Source organism: Hyla sarda, chromosome 1 (assembly GCF_029499605.1).
Source record: "Hyla sarda isolate aHylSar1 chromosome 1, aHylSar1.hap1, whole genome shotgun sequence".
NCBI classification, from domain to species: Eukaryota; Metazoa; Chordata; class Amphibia; order Anura; family Hylidae; genus Hyla; species Hyla sarda.
In genome coordinates this window covers 569,858,216-569,884,810 of record NC_079189.1, presented here as the reverse complement: position 1 = coordinate 569,884,810, position 26,595 = coordinate 569,858,216, and the positions used below count along the sequence as shown (strand labels likewise).

Genomic DNA, 26,595 nt, shown 5'->3' with positions numbered 1-26,595 from the left:
ACACCCCTCCCCCAAACACCCACTTGTCCACTGGGCTCAGCCAAACATCTATGTGTACTCTGGTGGGGAGGGGGGGGGGGAGAAGAGAAATCCAACATGCCTATCCCTTCTGTCCACTGAAAACTGCCATCGGGGTAGAGTCAGGACACCCCCCATAAACATTAGATTGTCAGGCAGTCTTGCTAAAATTGTCAGGTTTGCCTGACATTACTCTAATTACTCTAACTCTGGGCATGCTGGGAGTTGTAGTTTTGTAACATCTGGAGGCACCCTGGTTGGGAAACACTGCTCTAATGTGTATGAGCTGTCATAAAAGAGAAGTCTCATACCGAAATATGTGGGGCCATTATGCCCGGGCTGCCAGAATATAAAATCACAAACGGGACTCACCTGCTTCCGCTCCCTCTGTGTCCTGGGTGCAATTCATCACACTGCCGCTCAGCCTATCGCCGTCCGAGGAGGGGCATCAATGCGACCGGCGATTAGCTCAGGCTCAGAGTGATGCGTTGACCATATGAACGTGGAAGAAGACACCTCTGGAAAACTGGAGCGGAGATACTGGGACACACAGGGGAGCATTGGCAGGTGAGGCCTTAAATTTCTCTATCTGCTCCATTGGGGGACACAGACCGTGGGTATATGCTGCTGTCTCTAGGAGGCTTGACACTATGGCAACAAGAAAGTCTGCTCCTCCCAGCAGGGTATACCCGCCCACAGGCACCTGAGGTAATCAGTTTTAGCTTAGTGTCTGAAGGAGGTAGACATGGTCTGGAGTTCTCCAAGGACCAGGTCTCATATTTATTTTTATTTTTTAAGTTTAGGGACGTGTTAGATTTTTTTATTCCCTTTTATTTACTGTTTTCAGGTGAGGACTCAGGAACTTGGGTTCACTGTTTCCCCATTGCGAGAGGTGGCAGGCATCTTGGATGTATTGTTAACCCCCTCTCGCCAACGGTCAGCGCCTGGGGGTTGTACCTCAGGGGTCCGGGTCCCCCTACCTCCCTGTTCGCCTCGCTTTGAGCTTGGCTTGCTGCAGGTGACAATGCTGGCTGAAGACTTCATAGGAAGACTTCACGAGGTAAGTTCTTCTGACTTAGGTGAGTCATTTTCCCCCTTTTTTTTCTCTCACAGGAGCGGACTTTCAAACTCTGGAGACCCCTAGTTTCTGGCCCACTCTTCTATATGTGGGCTGTTGGGGCTGGCCAGGAGGGATTCCCTCCTTGCCTTTACGGGGGAATTTTTATTTTCTCTATCGGCTCCATTGGGGGACACAGACCATGGGTGTATGCTGCTGTCACTAGGAGGTTCGACACTATGGCAACAAGAAAAGTCGGCTCCTCCCAGCAGGGTATACCCGCCCACCGGCACCTGAGGTAATCAGTTTTAGTTTAGTGTCTAAGGAGGTAGACACGGTCTGGAGTTCTCTCCATACCAGGTCTTATGTTTTATTATTTTCCTAGTTAGGGAATGTGTTAGATTTTTTATTCCATTTTCTTTCCTGTTTTCAGGTGGGGACTCAGGAACTGCGGCTCACTGTTTCCCCATTGCGATTGAGGGGGCACAGACATTGCGTATATGCGCTGTTCACCCCCTCTCGCCAACGGTCAGCACCTGGGTTTGTACCTCATGGGTCCCGGTCACCCTTTTCCCTGCTCGCCTTGCTCACACATGGTAGCCCGGCATGACGCAGGTGATAAAAGCTGGTTGAAGACTTCATAGGAAGACTTTATGAGGGAAGTTCCTCTGACTGAGATGAGTATATTTCCCTTTCTCCTTAGGTGCAGATTTGCAACATCTGGAGACCCTCAGTTTTTGACCCACCTTTCTCATGGGTCTATTTGGGCTGGGCTGGACAGGGGGTCCTTTATTACTGGGGTGAGCAGTAGCAGTTTGGATGGGGCTCAACTTTCTACACTTTTTTCATATGTGTGTGTGTGTAACGACTGTGTGTCTTTTTTTTTACATTGAAGCGGCTGACAGCCGCGGCGTTCTTCTATGCGGCGCTCTGAGCGCCAGCTCACTTTCAGCAGCGGCTGCTGCCGCGGCATCTAGTCCGCTCAGTTCCCCGTGAGCGCACATGCATTCGCATGTGCGCTCGGGGCAAGGAGCGGGCGCCATTACGGGACTTCTCGGCATGAACCGACCACCAATCAGCGCTGTGCGCGCGATTATGGTGGCAGGGGCCAATCAGCGGTGCCCTCTGCTCCTAACACGTCCCTCCCTTGCTTTTGGCTGGCATTTCTCCTCTCTGACAGCCTGGAGACCACCCCGGGTTCGAGTGTTACAGTGTTGTGGTTTGATTTTAAAATAGGCCCATTGTGGTCTATGGGGATCTCAAGGCATGTGAAACAGTAAGATAAGCAGACTGTATCAGCAACACAGTGGAGTGGAACGCAGTCTGGGTGAGAGAGGCCCAGAACAGCCTCCCTCTAAACAGTTAACTGGAGTGTTAGCCCTTTAATCTGTTAACACTGTATTTCTAATGTCTGGTTTTGCTGAACCACTTGTTCTGCCTGCTCCACTGCTCCCTCAGACCCCCCTGCTACTCTACCCTGGTTGTTCTTCCAGACCTGTTGGGTTGGGCCGCCCCTCCAGCCTGGGTTCCCTCCCTCTCCCAGTCTATATCCGACTTGGCTCAGGTCTCCCGTTATGTGGTGACTGCCTTGGAGAGGCCCTCCTTACACCAGTCCTCCGGAGGGTCCCCCTCTCCCCCTATTCTGACGCTCTCGCAGCATCCTAGGGGTGTGTCATCTGATTGATCTCACGAGTCTTCTGGCAGGCACGGGCGCTCCCCTCGCAGGCATCGCCCCGTTACTCCGACCTCTAGCAAGCGTCGCTCCTCTAGGGAATGCTCCCAGGGTCACCGCTCTGGCTCTCCAGACCAGCGTACCAGGTCCGTCTCTCTCTCTCTTCCAGGGCCGCCTCACACATTCCCACTCACCTGGAGAACTTGTGGATGAGGTTTCTGATTCGGCCTCCGAATCAGAGGACCGCACGGATGTGCCTGATGTGGTGTACTCAGCGGTTGCGGCCATAGAGACATCTTCCATCTAAAGGACCCAGGAACTTCAGACGTGGCTCCAGAAGTCTCCTTTCTTTGTGCCCGTCCGGCACTCAAGACTTTCAGCTCTCTCGCTGAATTTTACGCCCTGTTGGTATCCGCCTGAAGTAACCCTGACAAGAAGTTTCAGGAAACGAAGAAGGTTCAAGCGTGGTATTCCTTTTTCAAGGACCTCATTGCTCAGTGGACCTCCTTTCCAACTGTGGATCCGCTGGTCTCCCGCCTCTCTAAGGCGCCTGCCCGGCCTTTGGCTGATGCGCTGCCTTCAAGGATCCAACGGACATGAAGGTGGATACTTTGGCAATCCCTGCCTTTGAGGCAGCAGGTTCTTCCTGCTTTTGCTTCTGCCTGGGTGTCAAAGGCCCTTTTAGTATGGTCTTCCAACTCCGCCAGGGTAGTCTTCAAGATCCCTCTGGGGGATTTCTTTAATCTGGGTTCTTTCTTTCTTTAATTTTCTGTGTTCTGCTTCCATGCACAGCCACTGTGCTGCCTTTGCCACAAGCTACTTGGTAGCCACTGTCCCTCTATGTGGCTTAAAGCCTGGCATGCGGACGCCACCTTCAGGAAGTGAGACGACGGGCGGAAAAGAGTTCTTTATTACCTCTGGATAAGGCTCACAGAACTGCTTTCCGTCGTAAGTCCTCCTTCCGGTTCTGCGGACCTTTGGTACCAACAAAGGGTCCAGCCAGGCACCTTCTCGGGAAGAGGGCTCCCTCCTTCCGATCCCGTTCCTCCCGGAGGTCGGCTATCCGTTCCGGCCGTTTTGCGGCCCCATCAGGCACCCGTAGGCCTTCCTCGGCCTGAAGGGTCGCCCCCCACCCGCTGACCTTTCTCGGGTGGTTTGTCGCATCTTACTCTCCGGGATGCCTGAACCATGCAGCTCCTTTTCTTTTTTTTTTTTACCAGGGAGTAAATGTCTTGTTTCCTTCAGGGGAACGTTTTCGAGGTTTGTTCCAACCTCTTTGTGGTCCCCAAGAAAGGCGTTTCTGTTCGCCCAGTCTTGGTTCTCGGGTATCTCAGCCAGCGCCTTGCTTTCCCATCCCGAATGGAGTCTCTCCGTTTGGTGCTGGCGTCCATGGTTCAAGGGGAGTTTTCGTTCCTCGGTGGACTTCAAGGATGCCTGCCTTCACATCTCATTGTTTCCACGTCATCAGCGGTACCTCCGCTTTGCGTTTCCGGACGGTCATTTTCTATTGTGGCTCTCAGTTTCGGTCTGGCCACTTCTCTGCGGACCTTTACCAAAGTCCTGGCGTCTGTGATCGCCCTATTACGGACAACAGTTGTTTCCGGGTTTCCTTACTTGGACGACCTCCTGATCAGAACCCCAGCCAGGGCCCAGATCCTGGAGAGTCTTAGTCTCAACCTCCAGACCTTGTCTCACTTTGGTTGGATGGTCCATTGGAACAAGTCCATCCGCTCTCATGGGGCTCCAGTTCGACGCGGCCTCTGCCCGCTTTCGACTCCGCCGACCGATCGTCTGACTCTCTTATCAAGAGTCCGATGACTTCGGCACCCTGCTCCAGTTTCCATTCGCTTTTGCATGGATGTCCTGGGTCGGTTGGAGGCGGCCGTGGAGGCCGTGCCATTTACACAGTTTCATCACCGACCTCTTCAACTGGTGATTCTCTTGCGGTGGGACAGGTCTCCATTATCTCTCGACCGCAAGATCGTTCTCTTTTTTCAGTCTTGTCGGTCCCTTCTATGGTGGCTTAGTTCCCCCCTGCTTTTTTCGGGAACGCTACTTCCTGCTCCTCCCTGCCAGTCAGTCGGGCTTGGGAGGTGTTTTCAGGGAACGGCCGGTCTGGGGTCTTGGCCCCCCCCGAGAAGCCCTTTTCCCATTCAACATTTTGGGGCCTAGGGCAATTGTTTCTTTGCTTGCTTCTTGGGAAATTCCCTTCTGGGCGGAACTCAGGTTTCCGGCCATCTCGGCTATCTTCAATCCGGCTGTCCCTGGGATGTGGTCTTCTCGGCCGGTCCTCAATCGTCCAAGGCCAGTGGTCCCTACATCCAGGGGTGTTTGCAGTGATCTACAACCCCTGGGGTGCTCCAGGCATGGGCCTCTGCTTGCAACCGAAGCGTTCCTCTCTCTTGGTCGGGCTTTGCCCTACCTTATCTGTTTCCTCCCCTTCATCTCTTTTTGGGGTCCTGAGGAAACTCGCAGTGGGGCGTTTCCGCCATTCTCGTGGCCCACCCTGGCTCCGGCGGGCGTGGTACGTCGTCGTGGTCAGGCTCCAGAATGACTTAACGCTGCGCCTTCCCTATCGTCCAGACCTCTTATCTCAGGTCTCCTGTGCCACCCTTATTTACCGTCTCTGCTTTTGATGGTTTGTCGGTTGAGACTGCGTTTCTGAGGACCTGCGGTTTCTCTCCCAAGTGGTTCACACCATGCTGATGGCTCACTAGCCTTCCTCTGCAAGATTTACCACCATACCTGGCGGTCTTATTTTTGTTGGTGTGAAACTCGGCCTTTTTCTCCGGTCGTGGTTTTCCATTCCCGACCCCTTTCCAGTCGGGGCTGGCCCAAGGGTTGGTTTTCAGCTCCCTTAACCCCTTAAGGACCGGGGGTTTTTCCATTTTTCCATTTTCGTTTTTTGCTCCTTGCCTTTAAAAAATCATAACTCTTTCAATTTTGCACCTAAAAATCCATATGATGGCTTATTTTTTGCGCCACCAATTCTACTTTGTAATGACGTCAGTCATTTTGCCCAAAAATCTACGGTGAAACGGGAAAAAAAATCATTGTGCGTCAAAATTGATAAAAAAAACGCTGTTTTGTAACTTTTGGGGGCTTCCATTTCTACGTAGTACATTTTTCAGTAAAAATGATACCTGATATTTATTCTGTAGGTCCATGCGATTAAAATGATACCCTACTTATATAGGTTTGATTTTGTCGAACTTCTGGAAAAAATCATAACTACATGCAGGTAAATTAATACGTTTAAAATTGTCATCTTCTGACCCCTATAACTTTTTAATTTTTCCGTGTATGGGGCGGTATGAGGACTCATTTTTTGCGCCGTGATCTGAAGTTTTTAACGGTACCATTTTTGCATTGATAGGACTTATTGATCGCTTTTTATTCATTTTTAAATGATATAAAAAGTGACCAAAAATGCACTATTTTGTACTTTGGAATTTTTTTGCGCGCACGCCATTGACCGAGCGCTTTAATTAATGATATATTTTTATAATTCGGACATTTCCGCACGTGGTGATACCATATATGTTTTTATTTTTATTTACACTGTGTTTTTTTTTTTTTATTGGAAAAGGGGGTGATTCAAACTTTTAATAGGGGAGGAGTTAAATGATCTTTATTCACTTTATTCATATTTTTTTTTCACTTTTTTTTTTTTTGCAGTGTTATAGGTCCCATAGGGACCTATAACACTGCACACACTGATCTTCATCATTGATCACTGGTTTCTCATAAGAAACCAGTGATCAACGATTCTGCCGCATGACTGCTCATGCCTGGATCTCAGGCACTGAGCAGTTATTCGGCGATCGGACAGCGAGGAGGCAGGAAGGGGCCCTCCCGCTGTCCTGTCAGCTGTTCGGGATGCCGCGATTAGCCGCGGCTATCCCGAACAGCCCGACTGAGCTAGCCGGCAACTTTCACTTTTAGCCGCGCGGCTCAGCTGTGAGCGCGCGGCTAAAGGGTTAATAGCGCGCGGCGCCTCGATCGGCGCTTCGCGCTATTAGAGGCGTGTCCCGGCTTCACTATGACGCCGGGCCCACCGTGATATTACTGTGTAACCCCGCGTTATATCAGGAGAGCAGGACCAAGGACGTACCAGTACGTCCTTGGTCCTTAAGGGGTTAAGGGTCAAGGTTTGGCTCTTTCCATTCTGTTTTCAACGTCCTCTGGCGTTCAATTATCATGTCCGAACCTGGTTCAGGGAGTGGCACAAGCTGCCCCTCCTTATCAGTCCCTTTGTTTCCCTTGGGACTTACACTTGGTCTTAGGTGCCCTGCAAGGCGCCCCCCTTTGAACCTCTCAGGGACATTTCTCTTCGCCTCCTTCCCCGGAAGGTGGCATTCCTTATTGCTCTTACCTCTGTTAGGAGGGTGTCAGAGCTGGTTGCTCTCTCATGCCGTTCTTCCGTCCTGGTTGTATACCAGAACAAGTTGTTTTCCGTCCAATAAGGACACTCATTTTCATCTCAATGAGGACATCGTCCTACCATCCCTTTGTCCGGCCCCTTCTCATCCTGGAAGCGTTTGTTCCAAATCTGGTTGTGGTGAGGGCTGTTCGTACTTATCTCTCAGTCACTCTTTCCTTTCGGCAGTGTGACTTCCCCCTCTTTTTGTTTCTCCGGAAGGTTGTCTGACAGGACAACCTGCCTCTATGACCACTATTTTTCGGTGCATCCGGTCTACTATTTCGGGAGCTTACCGCTGCAAGGGGAAGATCCCACCCTTCAGTGTTTTGGCTCATTCCACCCGTTTTTCGGGGCATCCTGGGCCCTCCGCTACGTGGCTTCGGCCTTGCAGTTCTGTAAGACGTCTGCGTGGTCAACTTTGGACTCTTTCTCAAGGGGCTACCAGATTCATACCTTCGCATCGGTGGTTACTACTCTGGGCTGTAAGATGTTGCAGACGGTGGTGGTCCCACTGTCCACCTGTCTGATTCCTTACCCACCCAAGGGATGGCTTTGGTACGTCCCATGGTCTGTGTCCCCCAATGGAGCCGATAGAGAATAGGAGATTTATTAACACTTACCGTAAAATCTCTTTCTCGAAGGATCCATTGGGGGACACAGCTCCCACCCTTTTTTCTGGTGTTCCTACTTCAGTTATCTGTCCGAAGGTGTGTTCAGTTGCCTTTTCTTCTGATTGCTCGGACAGTTTGTGGTTTTCTCTTGACCTGTCGGTCTTCTCCTATTGCTCTGGGACTAAAACTGATTACCTCAGGTGCCTGTGGGCGGGTATACCCTGCTGGGAGGAGCCGACTTTTCTTGTTGCCATAGTGTCAAGCCTCCTAGAGACAGCAGCATATACCCACGGTCTGTGTCCCCCAATGGATCCTTTGAGAAAGAGATTTTACGGTAAGCATAAAAATCTCCTTTTTGGCAGCCCGGGCATAATGGCCCCACATATTTTGGCATTTGACTTCTCCTTTAACATTACATCTCCGTATAATTTTATAGACATACTAGCGGAGTATCCGGTGTTGCCCAGTTTTCCCTTCCTAATCCTTGTTGGGGAGGAAAATAAACAAAGGAGGAAGCTTTTGACTTCATATCCCGTCCTCATATATTGTTGTCATATCCCGACCTCCTGTCCCGACCTCCTATCCCGCTATTGAAATATCTCCAGCCGTACGGAAGTAATGTGGGAACATACATTTCCCATTGATTTGCATGGGACTTTAAACAAAAACCCTGACCCTCACAAATGGGGGTAGTTAAGGGTTAAATTAACTATCCTATATTTTAAGTGGACATATAAGTAACATGTGACCAAGTATTATGGAAATATCTCCAGCTGTTTGGAAGTTATGCAGTAACATACATTTCCCATAGACTCGTATGGGACTTTAAACAAAAACCCTGATGCTGCCAAATGGGGGTTGAGTAAGGGTTAAATCACCTATCCTGTGTTTGTTGTTGACATATAAGTAACATGTGTGCCAACTTTCATGTTAAAATCTTTGGCCGTTTGGTCGTGATGCTCGAACATACATACATACACATATACATACATACACACATTGGGGGAGATTTATCAAAACCTGTGCAGAGGAAGAGTGGTGCAGTTGCCTATAGCAACCAATCAGATTGCTTCTTTCATTTTCCACAGGCCTCTAAAGAGTTTTATATATATAGATTATTTTCTTTTCTTTAGCAGTGTGTTATCTTATCAGCCATCAACAATACGACTGGGAAAGATGGGGAGCATGGAACCAGACTCCATACATCAATCCTTGCTGGAATACCAAGATCACTTCCACCATCCAGCCATCACTGGTATTGCTACTGATTTACCAGGTATATTTCATGTTCTCGGTCATTAAAGGGGTTGTCCGCATAGGCTTCTAGAGCATGGTAACTTAATGGAGGGTTTTCATTATGTTTAGGACCTAGGAACAGAACTCAGAACTTACCTGACCAAACGTGGATGGTGATGTTAGTGGTGGTTTGAGCACATGGACCAATGAGCAGTCAATCATTGTGCGTCTGCCTCATAGAATGGGAGTTGTCCTGGGTTAATTCTCATACAGCAAATATGTGAAATTAAAGGGGTGCTCCGGTGGAATATATATAGAGAGATATATATATATATATATATATATCTATCTATCTATATATATATATATATATATATCTATCTATATATCTATATATAAATATCTATATATATATATATATATATATATATATATATATATATATATATATATATATATAATTTTTTTTTTTTTTTTTTTTAAATCAACCGGTGCCACAAAGTTAAACAGATTTGTAAATTACTTCTATTAAAAAATCTTAATCCTTCCAGTACTTATTAGCTGCTGAATACTACGGAGGAAATTATTTTCTTTTTGGAACCCAGAGCTCTCTGCTGACATCTTGACTACAGTGCTCTCTGTTGACACCTCTGTCCATTTTAGGAACTGTCCAGAGCAGCATATATTTTCTATGGGGATTTTCTCCTACTCTGGACAGTTCTCAAAATGAACAGAGATATCAGCAGAGATCACTGTGGTCATGATGTCAGCAGACAGCTCTGTGTTCCAAAAAGAAAATAATTTCCTCTGTAGTATTCAAGAGCTAATAAGTACTGGAAGGATTAAGATTATTTTTTTTTTTTTAAAGTAATTTACAAATCTACCAAAATGACCTGGGCTGCCAAATCTGACACATTTACCCACGGTGTCCGAAAACATAAATAAATCAGGCAAATTATTGGGGCTCAAGGTCTAGGATATGGGTACAAATATTTATTAATTGATTAAAAATGACATTACAGATGCGTGATATGCTACCTGTGGCTCACAGGGCCCTTGTGTCCCAACAGGAACAATAAATAGTAATAAAAATCTAATATAAAAACCACAATGATAAAATATTATTAATATTATAATTACTGAGACCAAATAAAATATAATAACTGTCAAAATATCAATAAATGATAATAAAGTGCATTCAGTTGCTAGGGGAAACGGATGTCAATCAGTTCAAGATTAGTAGGAGTTTTCTCCTTTCAAGTCCAATAGCAGAATACTTGTAAAAGTTCCAATAATTCACAATGTCTCAAAGGAGGTGAATGTCTTAGTATATACTCCTTGCAACAGTATCTCTTTTGCAATGATCACTTCTGCTATGTATAATGTAGCAATTCAATAGGAATGACAGAGTCAGCTTCACTGACCTTCAGATAACAGTCTCTATTAGTATTGCATAGAATGTTATTATAGCGCTTAGTGCTGCATAAAGAATATGGAAAAATAGCACTTGATGATAGTGTACATATGCTCACCGGTCCCCTCGGGATGTATGCTGCGATCTCCGGTGCTGTGAAGCGCTGCTATTTGCCGGTAAATTGTAGATACTGCGATCTCCCGGTTCACTAATAGCTGGCAGCGCTGGGTTCCAATATACTGCTCTCTGCTGTAAGGCCGTGCGGGCACACCGCTGGAGATTCTGCCTTTTCCTGGTACTAGCGGTGTGATACAGCGGTGGGCAATGTAGCTGGGGACTGCAGCGCTTCTACTGCTTCCCACAATGGAGTCCCAGGTAGCGCGCTCGTGGTTCCAAAAGCGCGCGCTGTTTGAAGAGATGATTGACAGATATCTGTCCAAGAGGTTCTGAAGGTGCAGTGGTGACTTGTATATACAGATGCAAATATGGTGGTCTCAATAATAGTATATGGGGGTCGCTGTACGCGTTTCAGGACTTTCCTCAGTTCTTTCCTCAGCAGCTTAGATAATTATAGTGCTTTTTCTTGCCAAAGGCTGTCCGGGCATGCTGGGAGTTGTAGTTTTTCAACAGCTGGAGGCACACTGTTTTAGTGGCAAGCACATGGGTTTCTGCAACCCCAATTCAGATGAATGGGAAAGTTGCAGAAATGTACAAATCTGCAGCATTTGAATCCTCCTGGAGGCTTGAAACTATACTCCAAATACAATACCATAGACAAGTATTCCACAACCAGTGAGCCTTCAGCTGTTGCAAAACTACAACTCCCAGCAAGCGCATTTAGGAGACACCTTTCCATAAATATTTTTTTTCCCTTTTAGGTTTGGATTTTCTGTCCTTGGTTCCTGTGGATTCTCAGGTAAATGAATAATTTAGTGCCTTTTATGTGTTATCTGATCAACTATGTAACCTGTATGGTGCTGCAGAACTCTTTGGATCCCCCCTGTCATTAGTTCTTCCTAACAAGTGGTCTACACTGAACTGCCATATCCATCTGCCGTATCTTGGGAACAGTGCATATTTTTTACACTAAATTTACACTAAAATGGCTTTACACTTATATATTGGCGGCAACAATGGCGACAGGATGCAACATTTAATTATACATCCTACCCTGCTCACACTACAGAATTTCCAAGCAGAATTTCTAGCTGACATTTCTCACTGAATTTCCAATGCATGAAGCAACCACTGATTTCAGTGGGATTTCCGCTACCTATTCACACTGTGGAATTTGAAATAAAATTCCCGAATCCGGACTCTGCCTTTCATTGGAATTCAGCTGCAAAATGTTATATATTTTTTCCAATGGGACTTTTTTTTTTTTTTCCAATGCCTATTTCCGCATCCATTCCAGTGTGTAACCTGAATTCTGGTTGGAATTTAATTATGTAGTGTGAACGGACCCTTATTGTGAACTTAGAAAAGATATTCTAAAAAAAAAAAATATGCCAGCTTTATCATAGTGTATCGTGCTGTTGGTAAATCTGGTGCATAGTTACACTAAAACAGAGGGGCATTGTATACCCAAAGGGACTTAAATAAATAACTAAAAGGGGTTCAGTCCTCAAGTCCTCTCTGATTGGGATGTCTCTGGGGTTGGATATGTTTGAGGAGAAAGTTAAGAAAGTAAAGGGGGGGGGGGGGGGTGTAAGGGAAAAATGTATTAACATCTTTTATTTAATAAATACCCAGAATGTTTTAAAATCTTTGTCTAGTGATACACCCCCCCCCCCCCCACACACACCTTTCCAACTTTCCCCTTCTACATATCCAACCCCAGAGACATCCCATTCAGAGAGGACTGAGCCCCTTTTGCATAGTACACTGTCTGGTGATCGACCGACGAACTAGCGATCACATCTGTTGTTTGGCCAATTAAATCATTATCTGCTGAACGTCCTCCTTTGTGAACAGGGGATGTGCAGCTGATAATGATGAATTTAATGGGCCTGCGGGATTTATTGAGCCTCAAGATCGGCGCGGTTATCTGCTGCCCGACTGGGGGAGCATTGGAGTGCAGTAAGCTTAGACCAAGCATTAACCAAAATGTTATATTACAATTTTCAAGCCAAGCCCCCTTTCCACTCAAAAACCCCCATTCTCATTAATCAGGGCTCAAAAGTGTCTAAAACACACAATAAATCTGATGCAAATCACGCAAGCCTTTTTATTTTTTATTTTTTTCTGCTGCAAATCTGCTGACCATACGGCCTCCATTCAAAGGATTAGTAGGTGTCACATTGGCCTCTACCAATTGGATGTTAAAGGCGTGTTTCCCAACCAGGGTGCCTCCAGTTGTTGCAAAACGACAACTCCCAGCATGCCCGGACAGCCTTTGGCTGTCCGGGCATGCTGGGAGTTGTCGTTTTGCAACAGCTGGAGGAACCCTGGTTGGGAAACACTGCCTCATAGGGATACCACTATAGTAATTGAAATATTATGGCAGGTGTCCAGCATACAATCCTAAATTACTGTACTTGCCACATTTAGCAAAACACATGTCCCTTTTATAAGTCTGCCCATTGTACATGAATAAGCAGCTTTATTGTGGAAGTCTCATATACACATACACATGCTCAAATTCTATGCATCCTCTTAGCGTTACCCAGATGCTGCGTCTTCTTCGGCCATATTGACCACCTTGGCTTAGTGTAATATTTTCACCACAACTTATTTTTGGCTTATAAATACCATTTATTTCAAGCAGTACTGTCCCCCTATGTTTTTGGATAGTCTCAACTCGGCTCTCCTAGCCAGGCACACTCATGGCAAGCCCAAAACCTCGAGCAGCCGCCTTGAAAACCGCTCCACCAGCAGCGAGCCAGGAGAGAGGAAGTTCACCAAGAAGCAATTCTGAGGAGCCCGACATCTCCAGCCTCCAGAACATGTCTGTTTATTTATTGATTTAATAAAAAATAGTAAGCCAGTTCTCAAAGGATCGTGAAGAGTGAAAAACAGATAGCTAAATGGAGAGAAAAGGATGATATCCAGTGTGAATGTCACAGTAAAACATTGTAAATCTGTATTCTGGACCTGAGATATGGCTAATTAAGTGTACAATATTTATTATACATAAAATTAAATGGTAATCCGCTACTATCCAAGCAGGGCCCTTGCTGTGGAAGCAGTAAGAAAATAAAAATTACAAATAAATATGATGAGTGTTAAATGGAATAAAACAAATGGAATATAATAAAACCACCTATAAGGAATCAAATGTCCATAATCAAATGCCGCAGTCTCTTATGAAATTCACTCAAGATAAGTGTGGAACAAGTCCCTTTAAAAGCAATTAGAAGGTTGATGCACGGCACCACTCACCACCTTGTAGATCGCTCTGCACTTGCAGGTTGGCACGGAGCTGTGTCCAGCCTCAGTTAGTAGATTTCATGCGATTGGAGTACTGGAAGTCCCAGAATGTCCTGATACAGTTGGCCTGTGAGCGTACGGATCGTCAGTCTCTGCGCTCGCTGCGCATAGATGGACGGGCTGGCTGCTGTTGGCACGGAGCGATTTCCGACCTGAATGTATACATTTGTAGCAGGTACAGCAGGTGAAAGGCAAGCTGGCGGATGGTGTAAAGGCTGGCACGGACCTGCGTCTGGCCTATGGGAACCGGGATGTAGATAACAGAACGATAGTTTCTAGTAGCGTCATTGCGTCGGCAGTAAGGTGCGTGGTTGAGTGGTAACAAATTAAGGGGGTTACAGTGCTTCCAAATTATGGTTGAAGCAAGAGTCCTAAGAGGTGGTGGTTATGGAACGGTAAAATGGGCTAGACGCGTTTCAAGGCCGCCGGCCTTTTCCTCAATAGCTTAATAGAGAAGCTATCTTCTCTATTATAATTTTCTCTGTTAAGCTACTGAGGAAAAGGCCTGCGGCCTTGAAACCTGTCTAGCCTGTTTTACCTTTCCATAACCACCACCTCTTAGGACTCTTGCTTCAACCATAATTTGGAAGTGCTGTAACCCCCTTAATTTGGTACCACTCAACCACGCACCTTACCGCTGACATGAGGACGCTTCTACAGACTATCGTTCTGTCATCTACTACCATCATCCCGGTTCCCGTAGGCCGGACACAGGTCTGTGCCAGCCTCTATATCATTTGCCAGCTCATACCATCTGCCAGCTTGCCTTTCACCTGCTGTACCTGCTACATCTGTATACATCCAGGTCAGGCATTGCTCCGTGCCAGCAGGAGCCAGCCCATCCATCTATGCACAGCGAGCGCAGAGACTATCCTGACGTATGCTCACAGGCATTATTTATTTGTAATTTTTATTATCTTACTACTTCCACAGCAAGGGCCCTGCTTGGATAGTAGCGGATTACCATTTTATTTTATGTATAATAAATATTGTACACTTAATTAGCCATATCTCAGGTCCAGAATACTGATTTACAACGTTTTACTGTGACATTCACACTGGATATCATCCTTTTCTCTCCATTTAGCTATCCATTTTTCTCTCTTCATGATCCTTTTGAGGACTTGTTTACTATTTTTTTTAAATAAAATTTTAGGTCTATTTAGGGTTTAGATTACACCAGTTAACCTTGGGAACGTTCTTATGCTTTAGTGAGCTATACCACTTATTTATTGATTTGTTTACAGAAGGAAAAAAAATGTAAGACTTTAAGACGCTCAAGGTCCTTGATGCATTTTGATTTGGTGTTTGGAGTAAAAACCCCGGACCTGAGCGATCATCCTGCTGCAGTTTTGTTTGTTGATCTGCGAGTTGCACATGTTCAGTTGATGTAAATAGGATGCACTAAACAAAGTCATTGTATATAAGTATTTTTTTAAATAAACCAAACTTAAAATCCCTTGTCTGGTGTCAGAATTCTGCAGATAACACATTCAGGTGATCAGGTTCAAACTATAAAAAAAATCTAAATCTGTTCAGTGATAATGTGTCTTCATCTTTAGGGGTAAAGTTCACACTATACAATTCATCATGTACGGACACATTCACACTCCCCATGGAATTGCGCTTAGGAATTCCGTTTGATGTTAAAGGGGTACTGCCGTGGAAAAAATTTTTTTAATCAACTGCAACTGGTTCCAGAAAGTTAAACAGAATTCTAAATTACTTCTATTTTAAAAATCTTCCAGTACTTATCAGTTGCTGTATGCTACAGAGGAAGTTCTTTTCTTTTTTAATTTCTTTCCAGTCTGACCACAGTGCTCTCTGCTGACACCTCTGTACATGTCAGGAACTGATCAGAGCAGGAGAAAATCCCCAAAGCAAACCACTCCTGCCCTGGACAGTTCCTGACATGGAAATAAGAGGAAAAAAGGAGGGCAGCGCCTCGCGTAATTCCATGGGCTTGATGGGTTCCAGGTGCCCTAAGTTGTATGTTGCACACCTTAGGAAATAATAGGTATCGTGCATGTAACCCCTTGGCATCGGGGTAGCTGTAGGAAGGTCCTCGGCTGCAGCCTGCAGAGTCGACCGGGCTCCTTTAGGGAGTCGGTAAAATCCAAACGTAAGAAACAGAAAAAAGACTTGCGGTGGCGCTGCCTTAGAGGTATGAAGAATCGAAGACTGATGCAGTAGGTGATAGCAGCATATATTTTATTCATACATGCGGAGCAAAACGCGTTTCAAGGGTAAGTTCCCTCTTTCTCAATTGCATAGTGACAGTAAGAAAACAATGGGTATGTATACACAGAGGTGGATGGTGCCAAAAACATCTGGCGGGGCTTAGGGGCAATGGTGGGCAGGGACCAGTGTCACTACAAAAATAATTAATATGGAAGCATAACAAATAGTACCAAAATCATGTATTCATATACATCAAGGCTGATAAATACTCTGTAAAAGTGCTTTAAACCAGTGGGTTACAGTGTCTCCAAAACTTGTGCGTATGTAAAGTCCCGTACGGGTTTGTAATTCCCGCTGTAAAGCTAAACAGGGGAGGCTACCAATAGGGTAAGCGGAGGTTACGTCATGAGGTCACGTGTGGTGGGTGCGACCAATGGTTTGCTAGTATGATGGAGCGTAATGCTCCAGAGATGACGTGGAGTTCATTCATCCAATTGGTGGGATCAGCAGCCAATAGGAGCGTTTAGAGGTGATGGCGTATGGGACAATCGCTATGCTGCCTACTTTGTAATGTAAAGTATAGGCAGGGTGTTTGGTGGAGACACTGTAACCCACTGGTAGTGTAAACCTACCCTAACTTGTCATGTGGGGTCTAAGTGTAGGTAATGCTAAAATGGAGGACAACTGTAGCCATTGGTCTGTGTAAATGTGTCCCAGAGTCTGATTATCTATAAAGCTGGAGATATATATATGAATTGTATAATAAAATTGGAGATTTTCCTACCCTTGGTGACGAAAAATATAGATTTTATTAAAGACAAGAGACTAGCATTATGCTAAGTTCTTTACTGAATTGATAACAGCAAACAAAGAGTTAATTAAGTTAACAAGGAAACATTTGAAGCAGTACATGAAGTCCAGTATTATATCAGTAATGGTACAGTCCAGGTGAATATAAGGACCCCTCAGGTGAAGCCCCTCCTCTTTCTTTGATGAAGTGGTAGATGAGAATAATATAAAGTTGAAGTTCTCGTGTTGAAAACAGAATGAACAGAACTGGAACCAATTGCAGGTCAACTTAAGGATGAGTGATCCATTATCCAAGAAGGAATAACCGGAAACCCAGAGATGTAACTTGTTTAGGCTGAAAGAAACTTTAATAAAATCTATATTTTCCTGCACCAAGGGTAGAAAAATCTCCAATTTTATAACAAGACAGGAGACTCACATTATACTTGTTTACAGCTTATACATTAATGAAAATATATATAATCATAAATCTAAAGTTTAAATAAAGACCTTAAAACATGTGGGTTTAAAATAAGTTTTGAATGTGGATTCTGATGACCAATAAGCAGCTTGCAATATATCTGCCAAAGAGCCTCCTGCTTATCGAACTTGTGGACATGGCACTTCTAGTTGAATGGGCCCCAAAAACGGAAGTATCGATACCTGCTAGAGACATGACTTGTTTAATCCACCTTGCTAAAGTTGGAGAAGATACCGGTAAATGAGGTCTGCAAAAGGAGAGAAGTCATTGAGAAGTCGAGTGACTCCTAAGAGTTTCCATTTTTTGTTTGTAAGACTTCAAGCAACAAACACATATATTTTATTGAATGTGGAAAAGCTTGGTAAAAAAAAAACGTGTGAAGGTTAGTCTTAGTTCGTTTAATTATGGAAAAATATAACTCCTTGAGGGGAAAATTGTCTGTGAGAAATATATAAAGCGCCAACGTCTGAGACTCTCTTAAAAGAAATGAGAAATGATAACATTGTGAGTTTATAAAATAATAATTTTAATCGTATGGAATTTAAAGGAAAACTGTCATATGTTTTCTCCTGCACTATCCACAGGTACCGATGGATAGTGTGGGAGACGCTGAACATTTTGAGTCCTACCTTGCCCGGATACGCTGCACCGTTCGCCCGTTATAGCAGTTTTTCTGTATATTTAAATTAGCTGCTAACTGGCACGGGCGGGGTTGCTGCCTTCATCTGGCACTGTGACTTAACCGCCGCCCGGCCCACAGCACCACCCGTCTAATCAATATTCATATAATGTCTTACACTCTCCTTCTCATCCCGGCCTATACTGCGCATGTGCGGGATTTCCTACTATACCCGGAAGCGGTCTTCAGCGCTGCTTCATTAGTCCGGAGCAGCGCTGGAGTAAGGTTGTAGGCATGTTCATGTCTACCATCTATTAGCAATATAATGAAGCAGCGCTGAAGACCGCTTCCGGGTATAGTAGGAAATCCCGCACATGCGCAGTATCGGCCCGTATGAGAAGGAGAGTGTAAGACATTATATGAATATTCATTAGACGGCGGTGCTGTGGGCCAGGCGGCGGTTAAGTCACAGTGCCAGATGAAGGCAGTAACTCCGCCCGTGCCAGTTAGCAGCTAATTTAAATATAGAGAAAAACTGCTATAACGGGCGAACGGCGCAGCGCATCTGGGCAAGGTAGGACTCAATGTTCAGCGTCTCCCGCACTATCCATTGGTACCTGTGCATAGTGCGGGAGAAAACCGTTTTCCTTTAAGACCACTGGGACATCCCAAGTAGATTGATAGATACCTAGGAGCAAGGGGTCTTATATATTTAATACCTTTCAATAACTTTCACATTAAAGGGTGTTTTCCTAATGGTAAAGCTTGCACTGGTGCATCGAAAAGAGAGATGGCTGAAATATTTACATTAAAGGAGAACTCCAGAATAGAAAAATTGTCCTCCATACTGCCGACAGTAAAAAAAATAAATAGATACATACCTTCCTTCGCTCCTCCGGTAACCCACTCCGGTCTCCGCCACGATCCTCTTCCTGGTTGCCGGTGGTCGGCGAGTCATACCGCACTCAGCCAATCACCGGCTGCAGCGAAGTCCTGACTCGGCCGGCGATAGGCTGAGCAACATTGTGACTTTTTCGGCCCCGGCAGCAGGGGCTGGGGAGGAAAACGTCACACTGCCACTCAGCCTATAGCCGGCCGAGTTGGGACTTCACTGCGGCTGGTGATTGGCTGAGTGCGGTATGACTCGACTACCATCGGCAACCAGGAAGAGGATCACGGCGGAGACCAGAGTGGGTTACCGGGGGAGCGAAGGAAGGTATTTATCTTTTTTTTTTTTTTTTTTTTTTTACTGCCGGCAGTATGGAGGACAACTTTTCTATTCTGGAGTTCTCCTTTAATAGTACAATAGTTTTACCCACATCAAAAGAATCTGAAAGGAAATTGATGACGAGTAAAAGATGCATGTATGGGATTCAAATCCCATTGTATGCACCAATTAGACCAAATTTTCCAGGCTTATCTGTAAGCTGATCTGGTACCTGGAGTCCACGCATCCGAGAGGATATCTCTAGCTGATTGTTAAAGATTGAAAGAGAGACAATTGGTCTGATCAAATAAGAGGACGTGGATTCCCTGACAGATCTAATAGAATGGATTGATGAATTGGTATGATGCAAGGAAAATCAATAGACATTCCCAGAATCTGAGGGAACCAAGATTGGGTCGGCCAAAGAGGGGTTATCAGGACAATCGCCGATTTCTGTAATTTGGTTAATAGGAGAACTCTCGGAATTAATGCAAATGGTGGAAATGCATAAAGGGTCTCTGATGGCCAAAGTTGAAGTAATGTATCTGTGCTCAGAGATTCTGGTCAGGACACCAACTGAAGAATTGTGGAAGTTGGCGATTCAGACAGGATGTGAACAAGTCTAGATGAAAGGGACCCCAAAGAGTTGGACAAACCTGGGAGGTATTCTACTTTCAAAATAATGTTTTGATTCAGACAAAAGCGGCAAAAATATTTTGTGATATTGGCTAACATTTCTGATTTGGTACATCCTAGTCGATTGCTGTATTGTACTACAGGAATGTTGTCCATCCGCAGTAGAACACAACAATGTGACTCGTCTTTGGCGAAACTCTGGGTTGGGGGGGGGGGGGTCACAATCTCCCGCACCACATGACTACAACTCACAGCATATCCCTACTGTAAGGGCATGCTGGGAGCTGTAGGGGGGTGGGTGACAACTACAACTCCCAGCGTGCCCTTACAGTAAGGACATGCTGGGAGTTGGGGGGGGGGGGGGGGGGGGTGACAATCTCCCGCACCACATGACTACAACTCCCAGCATATACTTACTGTAAGGGCCTGCTGGGAGCTGTAGTTGTGTGGCAGGTGACAAGCACCCGCTCCCACCCCCCCCCCCCCCCTACAACTCTCCCAGCATGCCCTTACTGAAAGGACATGCTGGGAGTTGTAGTCGTGCCAGCCAGGGAAGCGGGTGGTAATGCGCTCCGCTCCCTGGCTGCAGTGATCAAAGAGTCACTGTAATTTCATATTTCCAGCCGGGTCACGTGACACGGGACCCAGCGGGAAATATGAAATTACACCAAACTCCGCGGCGCTGTGGTAAGGAGCCCGGGCTGACCTAATACTGCAGCCGCCCGGGACTCCCGCTGCCGGGCACGGAGATGTGTAAAGCCGTCCCTGCCATCTCTCGGCGTGTACCGCAGTGCTGAGGGATGACAGGGACGGCACCTACACATCTCCCTGCCCGGCTGTGGGAGTCCCGGGCGGCTGCTTAGTTATGTCAGCCCAGGCTCCTTACCAGGCGCTGCAGAGATAATAGTTGACGGAGCCCGGGCAGCTGAAGTGTGGCTAGCCCGGGCTCCTTACCACGGCGCCGCAGGATATATGAGGACCCCAGGCGACTGAAGTGTGGCTAGCCCGGGCTCCTTTTAACATCTAGCGGAGCGCGGCTCCGAGGTATGTTAAAAGGAGCCCGGGCTGGCATCACTCTGCAGCCGCCGGGCTCCTCTGATTCTATCCCCGCTACCCTAAGATAGTGATGGGGACACTGCTGTACATACCCCCCCCCCCCCCCTTGTCTTCCACCCGCCCGCGCCGCACATTGTCCGCCCGTTACAATACTACAACTCCCAGCATGCCCTCACTGTATGGGCATGCTGGGAGTTGTAGTCTTGCAACAGGTAGCAGACAGATGGGAGATGTGCGGCACAGGAGACAAGGGGGATGTCATTATGTTAGGGTAGCAGGGTTAGAATAAGACAGAGCCCGGGGCGGCTGCAGAGTGATGTACAGTTGTAATATATTTCCCGCTGGAGCCGTGATGTCGGCTGCCAGCGGGAAATATAAAATTTGCTCTCAAAAGCCGTTTTGTACGCCAGCTCTGGGCTGGTTTACATTTACGCAGTTTTTAAGGGCTTGCGACTTTTTTTTGCGCAGTTGCGACTGTCGCAGTTAATAAATACCAGACTACCCGTAGTCCATTATAAAATTTTTACTTCGTAGTTAAGTTTTGGGAAACTTGCTTTTCTCTCTTTCCAGTCAAAATGTCACACCAAAAATCGCGTAGTCGCAGGTGCGACATTTGTGCGACATTTTTATTTAAAAAAAAATGTAACTAAATCGCTTGATAAATGTCTCTCATTGTGCCCAACCTTTAAGAGTAGGTAGATCAATAGGATCTAGGGCACTCCAATTTTAATTTGTTCCTGGCTGTTTTGTCAAGAGGTTTCTTGAAACTTGTGGATGGGGAATCCATTTCCCCGACCGCGGGTGTTTGACCCGGGCGAGATTAAAGTATGGATTCCTCAAACTATCCAGAATGACGGGACCAGAGGATTCATCACCCAATATGTCATCTCCTTCCTCAGAAATGTCCTCATATTGTGATTCGTCACCTGGGTTTGAAATATCAGCCTCATCAGAGGAGGAATGATCAGGTGAAGTAGGGAGACTTTCTCTGGGAAGAGGCCTTAGATGCCCGCTTATGGTATACCTTCTCTGGGGCCCGAGGGTCTATGAAGTAACTTAGAGACCTCTTAAATTGAGCTTTAGATAAAGCCTTTATAGAAACCTGATCCCTTGCTTGTGATGCCATTCTCTTTTGTTTGGCAGCAGAACGATCGGTAATGAGGTGATGTTGTTTTGGGGTGGCTTTACCCTGTTTAAATCCACCCGTCATCTTAGAGGTGGAGTCCTCTGCAGACCAAAACAACTCAGAGGGTGTGGCTGGACCCATTTGAGGGGAACCATGAAATGTGTTACGGTTCAGTGCTGAAGCCACGGATTTAGTAATTACATTGTGTATGGAAGACCTAGCAGAACAAACTGCTGTCTGTACAGATTTATTGACCGACTGGTCCACCATAGGCTATAATAGATTTTCATCCATAATATCAATTAGGAATGTCAGACATTTTAGTTGTTTCCTCATTCTCCATGTATGAATAGAAAAATATGAGAGAAAATATAGAAATGATTTAATAAATTAAGGATAAATTTGAATTGTATAGAAATTATAAAGTGTATGTATATACTTAATAGTTTAGGAATAAATATGAATTAATTTTAATAATTTTAGTTTTATTTATTAGTATAATTTGTAAATTAATTTATTTAATGACTTCAACTATTAATATATTATTAAATGACATTAGTAGTATGAATTAGGGATCGACCGATATCGTTTTTTTAGGGCTGATACCGATAATCGGTGTAGGTTAGGGCCGATAGCCAATAACTTATACCGATATTCCGGTATAAGTTATCGGCTTTTTTCCCCCTGCGACACTGCTGCAGATCATTGATTTAAAGCGGGCGCTTTAAATCAATGATCTGCAGTGGCTTTTGCGGGGCCATAGGCCGCCGCCGCCACCCGCTTCTCTCCCCCTACCTGTCAGGGTGGTCCGGGCCATCCATTCTTCCTTCCTGTAGTGTCCGGGGGCGTTCCGGGTGGAGGGTGAACCGGTCCGGGCTGTCCTTCTCCGGCAGTCATCTTCTCCACTCCGGGCAGGCTCCGGCCTAGTACGCTACATAGACGCCGCTGCGCAGTGATGCCCGTGCGCAGCGACGTCTATGCAGTGTACTAGGCCGGAGCCTGCCCGGAGTGGAGAAGATGACCGCCGGAGAAGGACAGCCCGGACCGGTTCACTCTTCACCCGGAACGCCCCCGGACACTACAGGAAGGATGGATGGCCCGGACCACCCCCATTACGGGTAAGTTTCATTTTTTTATTGACTCGGAGGGTGGGGGAGGGGCCCGACCGATATAGGCAAAAATCCATACCGCCCAGCATCACGGTGGGAGGTGCGACGCGGTGCGGTGCGGTGCGGTCGGGGGGGGTGGGTGGCGGTTGCGGGGCGGTGCGGGGGGGGGGCATTATCGGATTATCGGCAAGGTAATTGCCGATACCGATAATGCCCAAAAGCGTGATTATCGGCCGATAATATCGGCCATACCGATAATCGGTCGATCCCTAGTATGAATTGAAGAAAAGGAATCTGAACAAAATGAATACTATAATATATTGAAAGTAGTTATCTGAAATGAACACTAGATGGCAGCAGTCTTTTAATGGAGCTGAACGCTGACTGAAAGCTCTGGCTGCAGAAGCTGTGAGGTAACCAGCTGACAGGAGAATGAGTGATATGCCAGGAAAATGGATGCCTGTGTCTGAGGTGAATTGAGCGTGGAGCTGCCTGTGTCTGAGGCGAATTGAGCGTGGAGCTGCCTGTGTCTGAGGCGAATTGAGCGTGGAGCTGCCTGTGTCTGAGGCGAATTGAGCGTGGAGCTGCCTGTGTCTGAGGCGAATTGAGCGTGGAGCTGCCTGTGTCTGAGGCGAATTGAGCGTGGAGCTGCCAGTGTCTGAGGTGAATTGAGCGTGGAGCTGCCTGTGTCTGAGGTGAATTGAGCGTGGAGCTGCCTGTGTCTGAGGTGAATTGAGCGTGGAGCTGCCTGTGTCTGAGGTGAATTGAGCGTGGAGCTGCCTGTGTCTGAGGTGAATTGAGCGTGGAGCTGCCAGTGTCTGAGGTGAATTGAGCGTGGAGCTGCCTGTGTCTGAGGTGAATTGAGCGTGGAGCTGCCTGTGTCTGAGGTGTATTGAGCGTGGAGCTGCCAGTGTCTGAGGTGAATTGAGCGTGGAGCTGCCAGTGTCTGAGGTGAATTGAGCGTGGAGCTGCCAGTGTCTGAGGTGAATTGAGCGTGGAGCTGCCTGTGTCTGAGGTGAATTGAGCGTGGAGATGCCTGTGTCTGAGGTGAATTGAGCGTGGAGCTGCCTGTGTCTGAGGTGAATTGAGCGTGGAGCTGCCTGTGTCTGAGGTGAATTGAGAGTGGAGCTGCCAGTGTCTGAGGTGTATTGAGCGTGGAGCTGCCTGTGTCTGAGGTGTATTGAGCGTGGAGCTGCCTGTGTCTGAGGTGTATTGAGCGTGGAGCTGCCTGTGTCTGAGGTGAATTGAGCGTGGAGCTGCCTGTGTCTGAGGTGAATTGAGCGTGGAGCTGCCTGTGTCTGAGGTGAATTTCTGAGGTGAATTGAGCGTGGAGCTGCCTGTGTCTGAGGTGAATTGAGCGTGGAGCTGCCAGTGTCTGAGGTGAATTGAGCGTGGAGCTGCCAGTGTCTGAGGTGAATTGAGCGTGGAGCTGCCAGTGTCTGAGGTGAATTGAGCGTGGAGCTGCCTGTGTCTGAGGTGAATTGAGCGTGGAGATGCCAGTGTCTGAGGTGAATTGAGCGTGGAGCTGCCTGTGTCTGAGGTGAATTGAGCGTGGAGCTGCCTGTGTCTGAGGTGAATTGAGCGTGGAGCTGCCAGTGTCTGAGGTGAATTGAGCGTGGAGCTGGCCATTAGCCCAAGTGCAGGAAGCAGGGACACCACAGAGCTGTGAGGAAACCAGCTGCCAGGAGAATCAGTGATGTGACAGGAAAATGGATGCGTGAGTCTGAGGTGATTTGACCGCGTGTAGCTCATCACCAGCGCAGGAAGCAGGGACACCACAGAGCTGTGCCTGAGGTAAATGTACAATGTCAGGAACTGTCAAGAGCAGGATAGGTTTGATATGGCGATTTACACCAACTATGGACAGTTCCTGATATGGACAGAGGTGTCAGCAGAGAGCACTGTGGTCAGACATAAAATAAATTTAAAAAGAAAAGAACTTCCTCTGTAGTATACAGCAGCTGATAAGTAATGGAAGGGTTAAGATTTTTAAATAGAAGTAATTAACAAATCTGTTTAACGTTCTGACACCAGTTGAGATATATATATATATATATGTTTTTCACCAGAGTATCCCTTTAATTATGAGTGTCCGTAAGGGCATCATGTTTGACTTTTGCCTAAGGCTTCACAAAGTCTTAAAAAAATTGGTATCAGGACATCCCTAATGTGAAGAGTTGACACTGTAGGGTGTCTTCACACCACATTTTTGCCCTTCATGGCAAGGATATGTTGTCAAAATAGGCTGGTGTATCCACGCAGAGAGGCACAGTGTCCATTGATTTTGGTGGCCCAAATGTAGTAAACTAGTGACTATGGGGGGATTTATCAAGGGTGGTGTAGGCTGCACCTTTAATTTGTGTGGTGGTAATGTGTACGTGTGCCAAATTTATTAAATGATTGCAAGATGTGATAAATATGGGGCTAGTACACATTTATTTCGAAATTACATTTGTATGGTTCCTCCTCTGCAACTTTTTCCAAAGGCCGTCCACAACCAGTTATGTCATCCAGATCTGGCTGGTGTAGATTTACGACAGATTGTGTGACAAATCACATATAATAAATTCATGATCACAGCAAAAAGTTACCCAGATTATGACACAGCTAGAAAATTATAGTAAAAGCCTTTAAAGCAAAAATAGCAATGAAAAGTGTGTGTCTGATTTTAAATGTGCTGCAATACATATGATTGGAAAATGAACCAAAGGTACTCAGTGAGGGGGGGGGGGGGGGGGGGGTTGGTGTAGCTTATAGCAACCAATCAGATTGTTTCTTTGATTTTTAAAATCTGGAAAACAAGTGTGATCTGGTTGCTATGGGCAACTGCACCACTTTTCCTCTGCACTGGTTTTGATAAATCTCCCCCTATGTTCAGACCATTGAAATCATTAGGACCTGTGCCTTTCTATGCATGGATTAGTATGCATCCCATTTTGCCAACGTATCCTTGACACAGAGGACACAAATATGATATGAATTTCTCTGGTCTGTAGTTTTTTGGTAGCCTGTAGCATGTACACAAACAATGCGTTTGTTGGGGGCACTGAGGTCATTTGGTGTCTCTGCTGCTGTGCTGCAGAGATAACTGATGAAGTGTTTAGGGCAATTGTTCCCAACTAGGGTTCTGTGGGAGTCAGGCCTTATAAGTGCGTGTAGCATCTTCCAATGTTACTACACTATCCACATTACCCTGGCCCTATCTTATATGAAGGATAGCCTTATGCCTATCTCTATCTTATATAAAGGATAGCCTTATGCCTATCTCTATCTTATATGAAGGATAGCCTTATGCCTATCCCTATCTTATATGAAGGATAGCCTTATGCCTATCCCTATCTTATATAAAGGATAGCCTTATGCCTATCCCTATCTTATATGAAGGATAGCCTTATGCCTATCCCTATCTTACATGAAGGATAGCCTTATGCCTATCCCTATCTTATATAAAGGATAGCCTTATGCCTATCCCTATCTTATATAAAGGATAGCCTTATGCCTATCCCTATCTTATATGAAGGATTGCCTTAT

General features: G+C 46.1%; 1 protein-coding gene across 4 annotated transcripts in view; it reads left to right on the top strand.

Moving 5' to 3' along the window:
• The window catches only part of PIAS2 (protein inhibitor of activated STAT 2), a 47,410-nt gene extending 33,966 nt beyond the window's left edge, over window positions 1–13,444 (top strand). For 2 of the 4 annotated variants that reach the window (XM_056543339.1, XM_056543324.1), the window contains exons 12-14: window positions 8,915–9,057; window positions 11,310–11,347; window positions 13,199–13,444. In XM_056543339.1, coding sequence (XP_056399314.1) covers window positions 8,915–9,057; window positions 11,310–11,347; window positions 13,199–13,348 — 331 coding nt within the window. In that variant the 3' untranslated portion in view covers window positions 13,349–13,444. The remainder of the gene's footprint in view (window positions 1–8,914; window positions 9,058–11,309; window positions 11,348–13,198) is intronic. The other 2 variants (XM_056543334.1, XM_056543347.1) reach the window with 2 other exon arrangements.
• Window positions 13,445–26,595: the final 13,151 nt, after the last annotated feature.